At 38.7% G+C, this 14370-nt stretch overlaps 1 protein-coding gene across 1 annotated transcript; it reads right to left on the bottom strand.

Moving 5' to 3' along the window:
* Positions 1 to 12823: 12823 nt before the first annotated feature.
* On the bottom strand, positions 12824 to 13309 carry LOC127104123 (uncharacterized). Its single transcript, XM_051041330.1, has one exon. The coding sequence runs from the start codon at positions 13307 to 13309 to the stop codon at positions 12824 to 12826; it is 486 nt and encodes a 161-aa protein (XP_050897287.1).
* Between the last annotated feature and the right edge of the window lie 1061 nt (positions 13310 to 14370).

Genomic DNA, 14370 nt, shown 5'->3' with positions numbered 1-14370 from the left:
TGTGTTGCCCAATTTCCTCTTCCGACGGGCCCGAAACGTCCGATTCGCTTGGCTATCCCTCCGGTATTCTTGCTTACACCTGAAACCAGTAAAACTACCACAAAGAGACATAAAATGGAGTATAATGATGCAAACAAAATATAATCAACAACTTGAAATAACAATGCAAAACATCTAATTTATTAAACAGAAACATAAAACAGGTAGACTAATGCATTACCGACTTCGTGAAAAGGTGTCGAATGAGTATCAGAAAACAAGTAGAATTGGAGACTGATCACAACCCCAAACTTATCTCATTGCTTGTCCTCAAGTGATGCTCGAGACATCAGGACGGCCACCCCCAAATTCTGGATCCACAATGCTATTGTGATCTTTTGTGATTCCCTATTCACTTTTCATTCATTGTTTCACTCTTTCCCGATTTCTGACTTCCGCTACACTTTCACATTGACGCATCTTTTGGCCTGTAGCTTTTCACACTCTCACCAAATCTCTTGGGATCAAAGTGTGCGCACTCAACAGAACAGAGCATGCAAAGTCAACTCTTAGGTTTGAATCACAGATACCTTCATAACAAAAACACACAATACACAGTATTCGAGGGCTTTTTGGGTTGTAGCGGGGCTAAGGTGTAAGGTGGGAAAACTTAACAAAACAAAAAGGAAAATACTATGGGTTCAAGCTCAGAGTTCGTGTTGCTACCCTCGTAACTGTGTTCAATCTTTTAATCAGGGAGTATTTCTTTTGGGTACCGTTCTTGTTGGGATTCATTGGCTCTTGTTTTTTTCTTTTTGTTGCTCTTTTGAGCATGCTTTTTGCCAACTTTAATTCTTCTAGATAAGTGCTTCATGATATTTCTCATAACTTTTTTTTCATTTCTCTTTTTTTTCTTTGAAGTTTCTTACTTTTCTCATTTTTCTGCACTTATCTACTTTTCATCGGTGTCCCAAAATTTTGATGAACCAACTTAGGATTTTCCATAGATCTGGGGTAAACAACATTTATCTAAGCAAGGTGTGGTGGTGTATGGGCTTATAATTATTTACAGTGATTAAATAACAAACAAAAGGAAATATGGCTCAAATTGGGTGAACGAAGGGTAATAGTGGCGGGTTGGCTGGAAAGGATCAGGGTTAAAGTAAAAAAAATTGCCTCTGTGTGTACATGTGTGTTATGAAATTCCAGTATCTCTTATGCAAACCCAGAGAGACAGACACATACCTGGAAAGCTCTCATGATGACAAGTGTTTGCCTTTTTGTAGTCCTCATCATGTTTGGTATAGCTTGCAGGCTTCCAAGATACCTCTCAGTGTGATGTAGCTTCGTCTTCACTTCGGTTATAGAGTATTCCTGAGAAATCCAATGACAGAGAGTCGCGTCCGATTATTCAGATTAGCAGCATCAACTTTCGGGGGTTTCTAGAAGAGCAAGTAGAGCAGTGTGTCTTTCATCCAATCGCTCCAAGCCTCATTATTCATCTGGCACGAATGTCCTCTATCTGTAACACATAGAATACCATACAACTAATTATTTTAAACACACATAATAAAATGCTGAAAAGACTAAGACAAAAAAACAAATAATAACCCCCCCCCCCCCCCCCCCCCCCACACACACACACACACACATACACACACACACTTGAACCAAACATTGTCCGCAATGTTTAATCCAAGATAGAGAGGGACTCACACAGGTTCACTGTGGTGGCGGAAATTGCAGCATCAGTATTACATCATCGCGTGCATCTCCTCCATAAGAGTCCCTTGACGGGCTTGCTCTAGGCCTTGGCATGTTTGCTCCGCTTGAAGATCACCGATTTTTGTCTGCATCCATGACCATTGGTCCGGTGTCACATATGACGACCCGACACCTGGGTGTATGGTGTCCTCTAGCGGAGCAACAAACTGCTCTTGTTCCTGCACCTCTTCTCTTCCTCTTGTGGGTCACCTGCAACAAATGGGTCAGCATTGTGCTCGACCATATCATCTTGGACGATACTCTCATGTAGCCAATTTGCCGTGTTGGAAATGCTTATTCGTGCAGGGACAGGAAGAGCCATAATAAACTGACCAGAACTCATTAAAGCATAATAATCAGAAATTTGTGATACCATACCTTGCTGAACTAATGCATTCATGTCCAGTTTATGCTTACCTGCCACCAGTGTCTCATTAAGTGCAGCAGGATCACATCTGAAGTGGTGGGCAATCTGTGTGATTATGCCCTCTATGGAAATTCCCCCTTGGGTTACTCGCCCCACTCGACCAAGGTAATCCACTACAAATGTTGCAACGCTCACAGCAACTCGGTTTTCCATGGAAAACAAAAAGAAGAGCTCCCTCTAGGTAGCCACACATGTGCTATCACCCCTACCAAAAAGCATGAAAGTCAGCACCTTTTGGGCATACCTGAAACAAGGGTTCTGAATGCCAGATGCTTTCGCCCCTTTGATCGTCCCTTGATGGCCAACCAGAAAGTTTTAGCATCAAAGCTATCCGGTACGGCTCCGGGGCCATATAGGGGTAGGCGGAGAATTTCACCCAGTTACTCCACTGTCAACTCGTGGTCGACATTGTATAACCTGAAAGTCATCGTTCCTCCAAAGTACATCGTTATACCTGTCCAACCTTTTTTTAACTTGAACTCAATGGTGCTCAAGAATTCTAAAGTGATGCGCTCATATGTATGTGCTTCACAATGCACAAATTCAAGCATGCCGAAGACATGGAACATCCTATCTAATTCTTCCGACAGACCCAATTGAAATAGAGTATCAGAGCATAGGTACCTTGTCGATGTTATCTTCCGTTTAACGTGAGAAGAGTACCTTCGTTCGTGCTCCAGGTTATCGAAGATTATATCGTGCGAATTCGGATGACGGATGGTCCGTTTCTGAGGTCTGGATGATTCAGCTTTAGTTTGCTTCCCTTTAGAAACTCGCTTCGGTGGCATGATTAATTCCTGCAACACAAATATATGACCCAAAAATAAAGTATGGGAAAAGGAAAAACTATTATCGTAGCCTTGTAGGGTAAGGAGAGTAGAGAAACTTTTGTGAAGGGTGTCGGCGATTTGGACGGAGTAAAGTGGCAAAGTTGTGAGCTTTTTGGTGGTGAGGTTATGGAGAAAGTTGAAGAACAATGGAGGAAGGAGAAAGATATGATAAAAATGGGAGAGAGAATGTGATAAAATCCGTTTTAATGGGTGAATTTAGGGTAGAATGAGTTTAAGTGGTGGAAAATCCGGGTGGGGTCCACCAAATCACAAAATCCAAAATTTGAAAAAATATGGTCGTTGGGTCTGACACAGGCCATGTTAGCTGACATGGGCGGCCGTGTCAGGCCATTGTTTTTTGGCTCCTCATCCAGTAGAGCTGACATGGGCCATGTCAGCCTACTAGAAAACTCCTCTTCCTAAGCTCCTTGCCTAACACGGGTCGTGTCAGGTGACACGGGCACCCATTTCAGGACCCTGTTTTTTCACAAAAAACTTCATTTTTTCTCTATTTTCCTGTTCTCTGTTATCCAATTGTCTTCTATGAGTTTAGCTAAAACCTTTTCTTCTGCACTATGCGATTTACCTACGAACCTACAAATAAAATTGGAAACACACCAAACATTGAAATAATTAGAATAGAACCACGTGGGTTGCCTCCCACGAAGCGATGTGCTTAACATCGCATGGCTCGACGGTCGTCTCTCTTATCCTCTAAGATGAACATTATCGATCAGACCATTTTCCTGCCCCTTGTAGTAGTGTTTCAACCTTTGTCCGTTCACCTTAAATGTATCCCATTACTTGGATTTTTAAGTTCTATTGCTCCATGGGGAAACACTCTGTGAACCAAAAATGGACCCGACCACCTGGATTTCAACTTTCCTGGAAAGAGCTTTAATCTGGAGTTGAACAAGAGCACCAGTTGTCCCTCGACAAACTCCTTTCTCTGCAGCTTTAGATCGTGCCTTTTCTTTGTCTTCTCCTTGTAGAGTTTTGCATTCTCATATGCTTGATTCCGAAACTCCTCTAACTCGTGAAGCTGAAGGATTCAGGATTCACCCGCTCTACCCAGATCATAATTTAAGAATTTGGATGCCCAAAACGCTTTGTGCTCCAACTCTAGTGGCAAGTGACAAGCTTTACCATAAACTAACTGATAAGGGGACATACATATGGGCGTTTTGAAAGCCATTATGTACGCCCATAGTGCATCTTCTAACTTTACTGCCCAGTTTTTCCTAAATGCACATACCGTCTTTTCCAATATTTGCTTTATCTGCTTGTTGGACACTTTGACCTGGCCACTCGTTTGAGGGTGATACGGAGTGGCGATCTTGTGTTTAACATTATATTTCTTCAGTAGATTCTCCATCAGTTTGTTCAAAAAGTGAGTACCTTCATCATTAATAAGTGCTCTCGGCACCCCAAATCTCAAAAAGATATTGTTCTTCAGAAATGTCACAACCACTTTAGAGTCATTGGTGGGCAATGCCACTGCTTCCACCCACTTTGATACGTAGTCTTTTGATACCAAGATGTAATTCTTCCCAAAGGACGGTGGAAATGACCCCATGAAGTTTATTCCCCAGACATCAAACAATTCAACCTCCAGCATAGTGTTTTGCGGCATTTGATTTCTCTTAGAAATATTCCCCGTTCTTTGACATTTGTCGCATTCTTTGACGATGTATTGGGCATCTTTAAACAATGTGGGCCAATATATACCTGACTGAAGAACTTTGGCCGTTGTTCTGTCACCACTAAAGTGTCCTCCATAATCCGAGTCATGACAGGCTCTAAGTACATCCCTTTGTTCCTCCTCTGGGATGCATCTTCTGACCAGCCCATCCACTCCTCTCTTGTATAGGAATGGGTCATCCCACAAGTAAAACCTGCAATCATGAACAAACTTTTTCTTTTTGTTAGAGTCAAAATCGTTAGGGATAACACCCCCACCAAATAATTCGCGTAGTCTGCGAACCAAGGGATACCGATAATAGCGAGGATGTGTTCATCAGCGAATCCATCCTTTATCGGTCTCTTTTCTTCTATTTCTTCAATTGGTGACATTCGAGATAGATGATCCGCCACTGTGTTTTCACACCCTCTTTTTTCCCGGATCTCTACATCAAATTCATGGAGGAGTAAGATCCACCTGAGAAGCCTCGGCTTAGAGTCTTGTTTAGCAAAAAAATATTTCAAAGCGGCATGGTCAGTATACACAACCACCTTCGATCCTAACAAGTATTGCTTGAATTTGTCAAATGCATAAACCACGACCAACAACTCTTTCTCAGTGGTTGCATAGTTCATCTGTGCAGGGTTCAACACATGACTAGCATAGTAAATGACATGTAATAACTTCTCTCTTCGTTGTCCTAGGACTGCCCCTACAGCAATATCAGTAGAATCACACATGATCTCAAACGGAAGAGACCAATCGGGGGCAATAACAATGGGTGCTGAAATCAATTTGCTCTTCAATGTCTCAAAGGCCATGGTGCATTCTTTGTTGAACATAAACGCCTTATCCTTAACCAATAGAGTGGTCAGCGGTTTTGCAATTTTTGAGAAATCTCTTATGAACTTGCGATAAAAACCCACGTGTCCTAAGAAACTCCTGATACCCTTCTCATTAACAGGAGGTGGGAGTTTAGATATCACTTTCACTTTTGCTTGGTCAACTTCAATTCCCTTGTAGGAAATTTTGTGACCCAATACTATCCCTTCTCACACCATGAAGTGACATTTCTCCCAGTTCAAAATCAAATTTGTTTTCTGGCACCTGTCTGTAAGACCCTAATTTTGACCCTAAGATCCCTCATGGCATCATATCATTGCTCATTGCATTTTGCCTCAAGGATCATAGCATCTTGGCTCCTTACCCTAGGGTTGGGACTTGTATGAGTGGTTTGAGACCACCAAGCATGCTTGAATTGTATATTATTGCTTTTATTATCTTGTTTACTAACCAAAAGCACAAAAATATGTCACTAACTTGTTTGTTTTGAAGCTCAAGCAATCATGAGATCCAAGGCTCCTAGGAGGCCCCTATGCTCAATGAAATGGACAGATGAAGATGAAAGCAAGCATGACAATGGTTCCCAAGACTCTCAATCATCATATATATGTCTCCCAAGTATCTCAACTTTCCAATTTGATCAAGATAAACCAAAGGGCTTGAGGTTTACTTCCCAAGGAAACCCTAATTCAACTGTGCATTGACTGTGCCTTGCTCATGAAGCAACCTCAACCTATGATCAAATACAATCAAGTTAAATTCTTTAATTCATAATTTTATGCATATATGAGCCTATGTGAGTGTCCTCAATCATTTATTCATCAAGATTTGAAGTTTGGACTTGAGAAATTGACCAATCAAGTCATCTAACTAAATTGAAATCCACTGAGACCTAACTTTTTATGTGTTTGTAAAATGATGATGACCCAAAGAGAAACAATGTTCTCAAGAACAATATGAACAACTTTCATGTTTATCAAAAATCCATTTGAAACTTGGAAAGTCATCATTCATTTCAAAACATTATAGGTCATTTTGACTGAAACCCTAATTTTTGGTCAACTTCCCAAGGACCTAACTCCTTCATTTTTTATGGTTTTGAGGTGATACTAATTGCATTGTAATGTTTGATATGTCTACTTCATTTGTTATGTTGGACAAAATTTCATAATCCTAAAATAAACACATGTGATAATACAAAACATTATAGGCCACTTTGGACCAAAGCCATTGAATCTTGAAAAAGTCCAACTTCAAGTGCCCATGACTTTCTCATTAAAAATCCAAATGATGCAAACTTTAAGTCCAAATTGATTGTCTTGAAAATATCTACAACTTTTATGTTGGAGGTTTTTCCATTTGAGGCTTGCATCATTGACACAGAAGGGCTTGAAGTTGGTTACTTTTGGCAAATTTTTCAAATGCATGATTTGTACATCAAACTTCATGGCCAGTTTTCACAATTTTCCAAACTCCAAATGGATTTTTGTTCAACATAACTTTTGTTCCTTATGTCAAAACCTTTCCAACCATTACTCACATGCCTATGTTTGGATTTTCCAAATGGGACTTTCGAAGAGAGGAACATTTGTGACCATTTATGCATTTCATGATGAAACTTCATACACAAGCAATTGCCATTCAATCTGCACGTCCAAACCTTCTCCAAATCACTTAAGCTTGCAATTCCAATTGGTTTTGGGCCTCACATGTGCCTATACAGGCCCATGCATGGAGGACCCAATGATCATGCACACGAGTTCCATTCACTCTCCTTGCAGCTTCAGCTATTGAAATTCTGGTATCAGATATAAGATGTCGAAGTCAATGTCACGACACTAATATATGTTAACGCAAATAGGATAAAGATACAGAATGGTAAAGCAAATGACACAAATAATTGTTAACCCAGTTCGGTCCAACTCACCTACGTCTCGGGGGGACCAAGCTAGGAAGGAAATTCACTAAAATAGAATCAGTTCAAAGACTCTTCGTACACTTCAACAAGTTACAGTCTTTCTCACCTAATCTCTACCCGTGCAATTTCTACCTAAGCACTCTTAAATATGAGAACCCACTCACTTCCCTACAATCACACATGTGATCTTAAACAACAATCCCTTGAGAAAAGAAAATACTTTTCAATAACACACTCTTGATTTTACTTCACAATTTCAATCAAGAAGACACACTCTTGATCTTGCTTCACAGCTTTGATCAAGAAGACAGACACTTGATCTTGCTTCACAGCTTTGATCAAGTAGACACACACTCTTGCTTAACAGCTTTAGAGTGACAAATTACAACCACAAATCAGTCCAATTCAATCATCAATGGATGACTTGAATGGCTTACAAGTCTCATGACTAAACAGACACAAACCCTAGCTCTCTCTCTATATTTTGCTAAGTACTGGTTGTATGTTCAAACAGGTTTTCTAAGTCCTTTTTTATAGAAGCTTTCAGCTGGGCTTGGACATCTTGAAAACCCTAAATCTATTTTCCAATCAAATCTTTTTATAACAGCTGGTTAGATCTCCTTGGAAAATAAGTAAATCAGGTTGTAATCCATGATTGAATGCGCCAACTAATCAGATCTTCAATCATACATAGATTTCCATTAATTGTGCAATCACAAAACACCAAACATTCACACTGAATGTTCTGTGTACAGGATGTCATGACATCGGGTCTGACATCCTGGAAAAATCCTGCATAATCTAATAATTCCTTTTATAACTTCCAGCAGGTACAACCATATCAGATGCCGTGACCTTGTGTATGTCATCTGAAACAATCCTGCATGAACATGTCTTTCATATAAGCTTCAGCAGGTACATCCAATATCAGAAGCCATGGCAATGTATGTGGCATTCTGAAACAATCATGCATGAACATGTTATTGAACTCCAACAGGTACATAGGATATCTCATATTAAGACATCACACATAACATCTTGTGAACTCTCTTTGTTTTACCAAAATTGTTGCCAACACTTAGAATCAACAGCTATAAATAGATGCATTGCTTCATTCAATTCTCAACCTGAAGGCGCCTAAAACTCTACTGGAATTGAATCCCAACCCCACACCAAAGGAATTTTGCATTTTCATTTCACTTTTCAAGTTTGATTTTCAACAACATCAGTTGATCTTCAATACTAATTCCTAAGCCTTGCACTCATGCCATACCTCAAGATCAAGCTGCAAGCAAGGGATTGGTTGGATCGTGCTCATTAAAGTTGCACTTTAAAGGTTTACATCTCAAGTGTTTTGCTTCGAATCTCATCATATATTGTGCTTTGCTTGAGTTTGCTTGGTTTTCTGAAGTCCTCGTGTGAGAGGCAAGCCAATGGTGGCTTTAATTTCATGAATTGATGAACTGCAGATTGAACACCTGGATTTTCCATCTCAGATTTCTCCTTCCATAAGGATCTTGAGTGTAATCCAAGGTTACAGGGGTGATGTACATCACCCCAGCTTTAATTTGGTATAAGGCACGTTTGATTTGGTTGAGGTTGCAAAACCTGCAACTGGTGGCCGGATTTAGTTAGCTCACCGGAGAAGACGGTGGTTTCCACCACCGTCCCCACGTGGCTGGCCTTGTGTCCATTTGATCTTACATATAGGATCTAATCCTGGCCATGCTTTTGTTTGACTCTTTTTAATTCGTGGTGTGATGTTGTTGACTCATGATCACCATGCGCGCGCGCCTCATGTCCCTTGGATTGGCCACGTCAATTAATGAATTGTGATCCAACGCTTCCTGATTTTTCTATTTTCCTAATTTCTGTTTTATTTTCTTTTATTCCATTTATTTTCAAAAATTCATAACTCTTTTATTTGGAATCACAAAAATATGGGACCAATTGCAAAAAAATTCTCTTAAACTCTAGTTTCATAATCTGATTTTTAATTATTTTTCTGATTCCATTTAATATTTTTTGTGAATTATTTTGTTTTTGATAGTTTTTAATTCATTTAAAATACTTTTTGATATTCAAAAATGCCAAAAATATTTTCTTAATACATATGGATGATGACAAGTCTATGAAAAATATTCTCATCAATTTCTTAATTGATTTGAGATTTATTTGATATTTTAGTCCATTTGTGTTATTTTTCTTCATTTTTAATTGTTTAAAAATAGTTTCTGTTTTCAAAAAATGTTGAGAAAATTTGTCAAACTTTGTTTAACCATGTTAGACTTATGATGATCCAATTGGACTTATCCAAGTTGATTTGAATTGGATTTGAAGTTTTGACCTTACTTTGTTCATTTTATTTTATGTATTATTTTAATTCCAAAAAAATACCAAAAATATGTTTGACCTTTCTTGACTTCTAATCTTCATTTCACTTCTGTTTACCATTGATTGATGTTGATTCCATTCACATTTGGTCATTGTGTTTTGATTATGTCATTTGAATTTCCATTTTTTACATTTCATTTTCTTCTTCATCTTCTTCTTTTTCTTTTGACCAATGAGTTAATGATTTGTGGTTAGCCTTGACATATGGGAGGCTTAACCTTCTTTGATCCAAATCAAATTCAACTTGATCAAAGATCAAGTGAATTGCTTTGTGTCCAAGATAGGTTGCTTCTTGGTCAAGCAAAGAACCTGAAATCCATACAAGGTCATCCTTCTTTTCTTTGGGTATGGCAAGTTGAAGGAGCTTGGCTTACTAGTCATGGTCTCTAACTTGTGTTTATTTTCCTATAGTTTTATTGATCGGCCTCAGATAGGTGTGACTACTATATTAGTCCACTTACGATTACTTAACATAGCGCTAAATTGCCTTATGGCACACTAACACTAACTACTAATTATTAACTTTTAATTCAAGCATTTAAATTCTTGCAATTTACTTTAATGAAATTTAATTTCTTGCTCATTTATTCATATTGTCTTTTCCTTTTGCTCATTTGAGCTCATGTTTATGTTTATGCCATTTGCCTTTTGCTCACTTGAGCATATTATTGTGTAAATATATTATTGCCTTGTGCTTGTTTTGTCTTTGTTTGTGTGAATCCAATGCAAAAAGGAGAAAGGACTTAGAATTAGGACCTCACCTATGCTTAATGGAGTTCAAGAGAAACTAGGCCTCATGCCTTTAGAATGCTAAAATTGTTGAAGAGCAACTAGGCCTCATGCCTTTAGAATTCTTACATCTTGATGTTGACTTGAAAGGACCCCTAATCTAAACTCTCTCTTTGTCCATTTCTATTATTGCATTGTGAACTTTTTGATTATTTGTTCTTGTGTGATAGGGATTCCAAACTTGAGATAGTTAGAAGGACCATTGTCATGAGCATCCAAGTTAAGAGACAAGCCAAATGAAGATCTTAGGAGCTTGATTAAATATTTGTTTGATTGCTTGAGTTAATTGCTAAGTCCAAAGGAAAGGAGCATCTTGAATCATCTTTATGATCTCAAGAAAGTAACTCCAAGGGTTTTATTCTCTTTTCTCATCTTTGCATGTTTAGGACTAGCCCTTCTCTTCTTCTCTCCACTCTAACCCAAGCCAAACTCATTTTGTGCAAACATTGACATTGTCTTCAAATTAGAAACCTAAGCCTTATGCCTTTGATTTTTCAAACTCTTTTCGTTAATACTTATTTTGAATTGAATCTTAAGTCAACTTTGACTTCATTTTTGTGAATATTTCTAATCTGTAAATATAACTCACTTCAAATTGTTTTTCTGGTTCCAATGGCCACCTTTGTTAAAACCTTTTTTCATAAACATTAGCCATAGGTTTGAGTTATCATAGTGGTTGATGTAAACCTCACCTCATCCTTAGTGATTGGACTATAAGTTTTCCATACTTATTATAGGGTGGATCCCTCACTAGTATGTTGAAGCTCTCCTCACATGGTGGATTGTTGGTTTAGGTTGAGTTTTCTCCCTTTGATAACAAAAGACCTTAAGGCTTTTGACAAATCAATTCACCAACTTATTTTGAGATTTTTACCCCGAACTACGAGGTTTTGATCCTACCTTTGTGATGGTACGTAGGCAATGGGTTTATCCTTTCAAACAACAAAATTTTAAATAATTTGTATATTATTTTCCCATCTCTCCAATCATGTTTGCACAAATATTTTCACAAATACCAACCTACCATACAACTTTGCAAAAAGGGCTCCCTTAGTACTAAGGATGTTTTGGGTGCTTAAAACCTTCTCATTGCATAACCAACCCCCTACCCAGATCTCTGACATTTTTATTAGTTTTTTATTTGATAAAACTTCTCGGTTTTTGTTCGCTTTCTAACCTTTCCTTTGGATAAATAGAAGTGCGGTGGCAACTCGAATTGTATGATTTACTTTTGATTTAGTCCATAAATCTAAAGGTAACGAATACCCCGCTACATTGTCTAAAACAAGAGAGAGATTAGTTAAACAGTTATCAAATGAGGATCCAAAGACCGAGAAGTCATCCATGAAGACTTTCATATGCTTTTTGAGCATGTCGGTAAAATGGAAGTCATGCGTCGTTGGAAAGTGGTTGGAGCATTACACAACCCGAATGGCATTCTTCGGTATGCAAATACACCATACAGGCATGTGAATGCTATCTTTTCTTGGTCTTCCGGAGCGACTGCAATCTGATTATACCCAGATTATCCATCTAGAAAACAATAGTAATCATGTTTGGCTAACCTTTCCAACATCTGGTCAATAAATGGCAATGGGAAGTAGTCCTTCCTAGTTGTTGTGTTCAACCTTCTATAGTCAATGCAAACGCGCCACCTGGTAATTGTCCGAGTAGGAATTAACTCATTTTTTTCATTCCTTATTACTATGCCCCCCCCCCCTTTCTTAGGGACAACATGCACCGAGCTCACCCATGGGCTGTCAGAAATAGGATATATAAGACTTGCGTCTAACAAATTTCACCACCTCTTTCTGAACTACCTCCTTCATTGTTGGATTGAGTCTTCTCTGCGGTTGGACTACCAGTTTGTGGTCTTCTTCCATGAGAATATTATGCATGCACACAGTAGGGCTAATACCTTTCAAATCTTCGATTGCCCATCCAATAGCATTTTTGTATTTTTTTAGGACTTGGATGAGCTTTTCTTCTTGAATATTATTTAGGCTCGAGTTTATGATAGCAAGACATTTTCATTCAGAATAGAGAAAGACATATTTAAGATTCTCAGGAAGTTGTTTCAACTTCGTTCCCTTCTTTGGCTCTTCATCCTCCTCACTAGATTGAGGTAGGCGTAAATCCTCCCACCGGTGTGGTCGAGATCCTTTCCACGGAGTTTATGCGTCTAACAAGGCTAGCACTTAAGATTCCCTGTTGTCCACTTCTTTATCACTATCGAAAATGGACAAACTGAACAATCTTTCCAAAGGTGACTGTGGTGCATTCAAAGGACTATCATATGCCATCACCTGATCCATAACCTCTATAGTATGACTGGTACAAATATCATCCTTGTACCTCATGGTGTTTCGAACATCGATTTTCAATTCCTCATCATAAACCTTCAACGTCATAGTCCCTTCTTCTATGTTGATCAAGCACCTTCCCGTTTCTAAAAAGGGTCTCCCAAGAATGATAGGGATCTCTTCATCTTCTTGTATTTCAAGAATTATAAAATCCACCAGAAATACAAACTTGTCAATTTTCACCAGAACATCTTCAACAATACCATACGGTTTCTTGACCGAATGATCGGTGAATTGGAGTGTCATCCTGGTATCTTGCACATCCCTCATACCAAACTTCTTGTAAATGGATAATGGCATGAGACTCACACTAGCTCCCATATCAATAAGAGCTTTGTTGAATGACCTATCTCCAATAGTACACGGGATGGTGACAGCTCCTCAATCTTTCTTCTTTATCGGAATCTTCATACCCTGTAAAACATCACTACAAGTTTCTATTAGAATAATCGGGTTGGTGTCGACGGTACGCCTCTTCGAAATGATGTCCTTCATGAACTTGGCATAAGTAGGCATTTGTTCAAGTGCCTCCAACAGTGGAATGTTAATCTCCAGCTTCTTGAACAACTCTAAGAATTTTTCAAAGTTTTTCTCATGTTGTCCCTTTTTCTTGTTTCTAGTGGGAAAGGGAAGCTTAACAACCGACTTAGGCTCAATGATTGTTTCTTTCACAACTGGTTTCGGTCAACTTCATTTTCTTTGATCTCAAGATCCACTTCGATCAATTGATCTTCCTCTTCATCCACCTCCTCGACTACTTCATCCGATTTACCACTTCTTGTTATCACCACGCTCACATTATTATGCTCTCTAGGATTTATCATAGTTGCACTAGGTAGAGCACCTTGTGCTTGAGAACTCGAAGCTAATTGTTGAGCGATTTGACCCATTTGGACTTCAAGATTCTTTATGGATGTTGTGGTGTTTTTCTGATTGTTCTGGGTTTCTTCTTGAAATTGAACATTATGAGTTGCCATTCTTTCAACTGCAATTTCCCAATCAGCTTTCTTAGGGGCTTGTTGTTGTTGTTGTTGTTGATGATATTGAGTTTGGTACTGACCGTGTTGAGGAGTGGTTCCTTTTTGGTCTTTCCATGAGAAGTTGGGATGATTCTTCCAACCAGGATTGTACATGTTGGAATAAGGATTATTCTGCTTCAAAAATTTGATTTCCTCCACTTGTTGAGGAGTTGTAAAATAATATACAATTTGGTGCGGATCATTGCAAATTTCACAACAGACGGTAGGAGCTGGTTGGATCTGTGTCACCTGTTGGGTACCTATATTCATCGCCTTCAACTTCTTTTCAACTTCAGCAGCTATAGTATCTTCAATACGGATTTTATTAGTTTCCAGCTTTAAATCTACAACCCCTTCTGGTTT

Source organism: Lathyrus oleraceus, chromosome 7 (genome assembly GCF_024323335.1).
Source record: "Lathyrus oleraceus cultivar Zhongwan6 chromosome 7, CAAS_Psat_ZW6_1.0, whole genome shotgun sequence".
Taxonomy (NCBI): domain Eukaryota; kingdom Viridiplantae; phylum Streptophyta; class Magnoliopsida; order Fabales; family Fabaceae; genus Lathyrus; species Lathyrus oleraceus.
The sequence above is the reverse complement of the archived record's forward strand: the minus strand, read 5'-3'. Positions and strand labels throughout refer to the sequence as shown.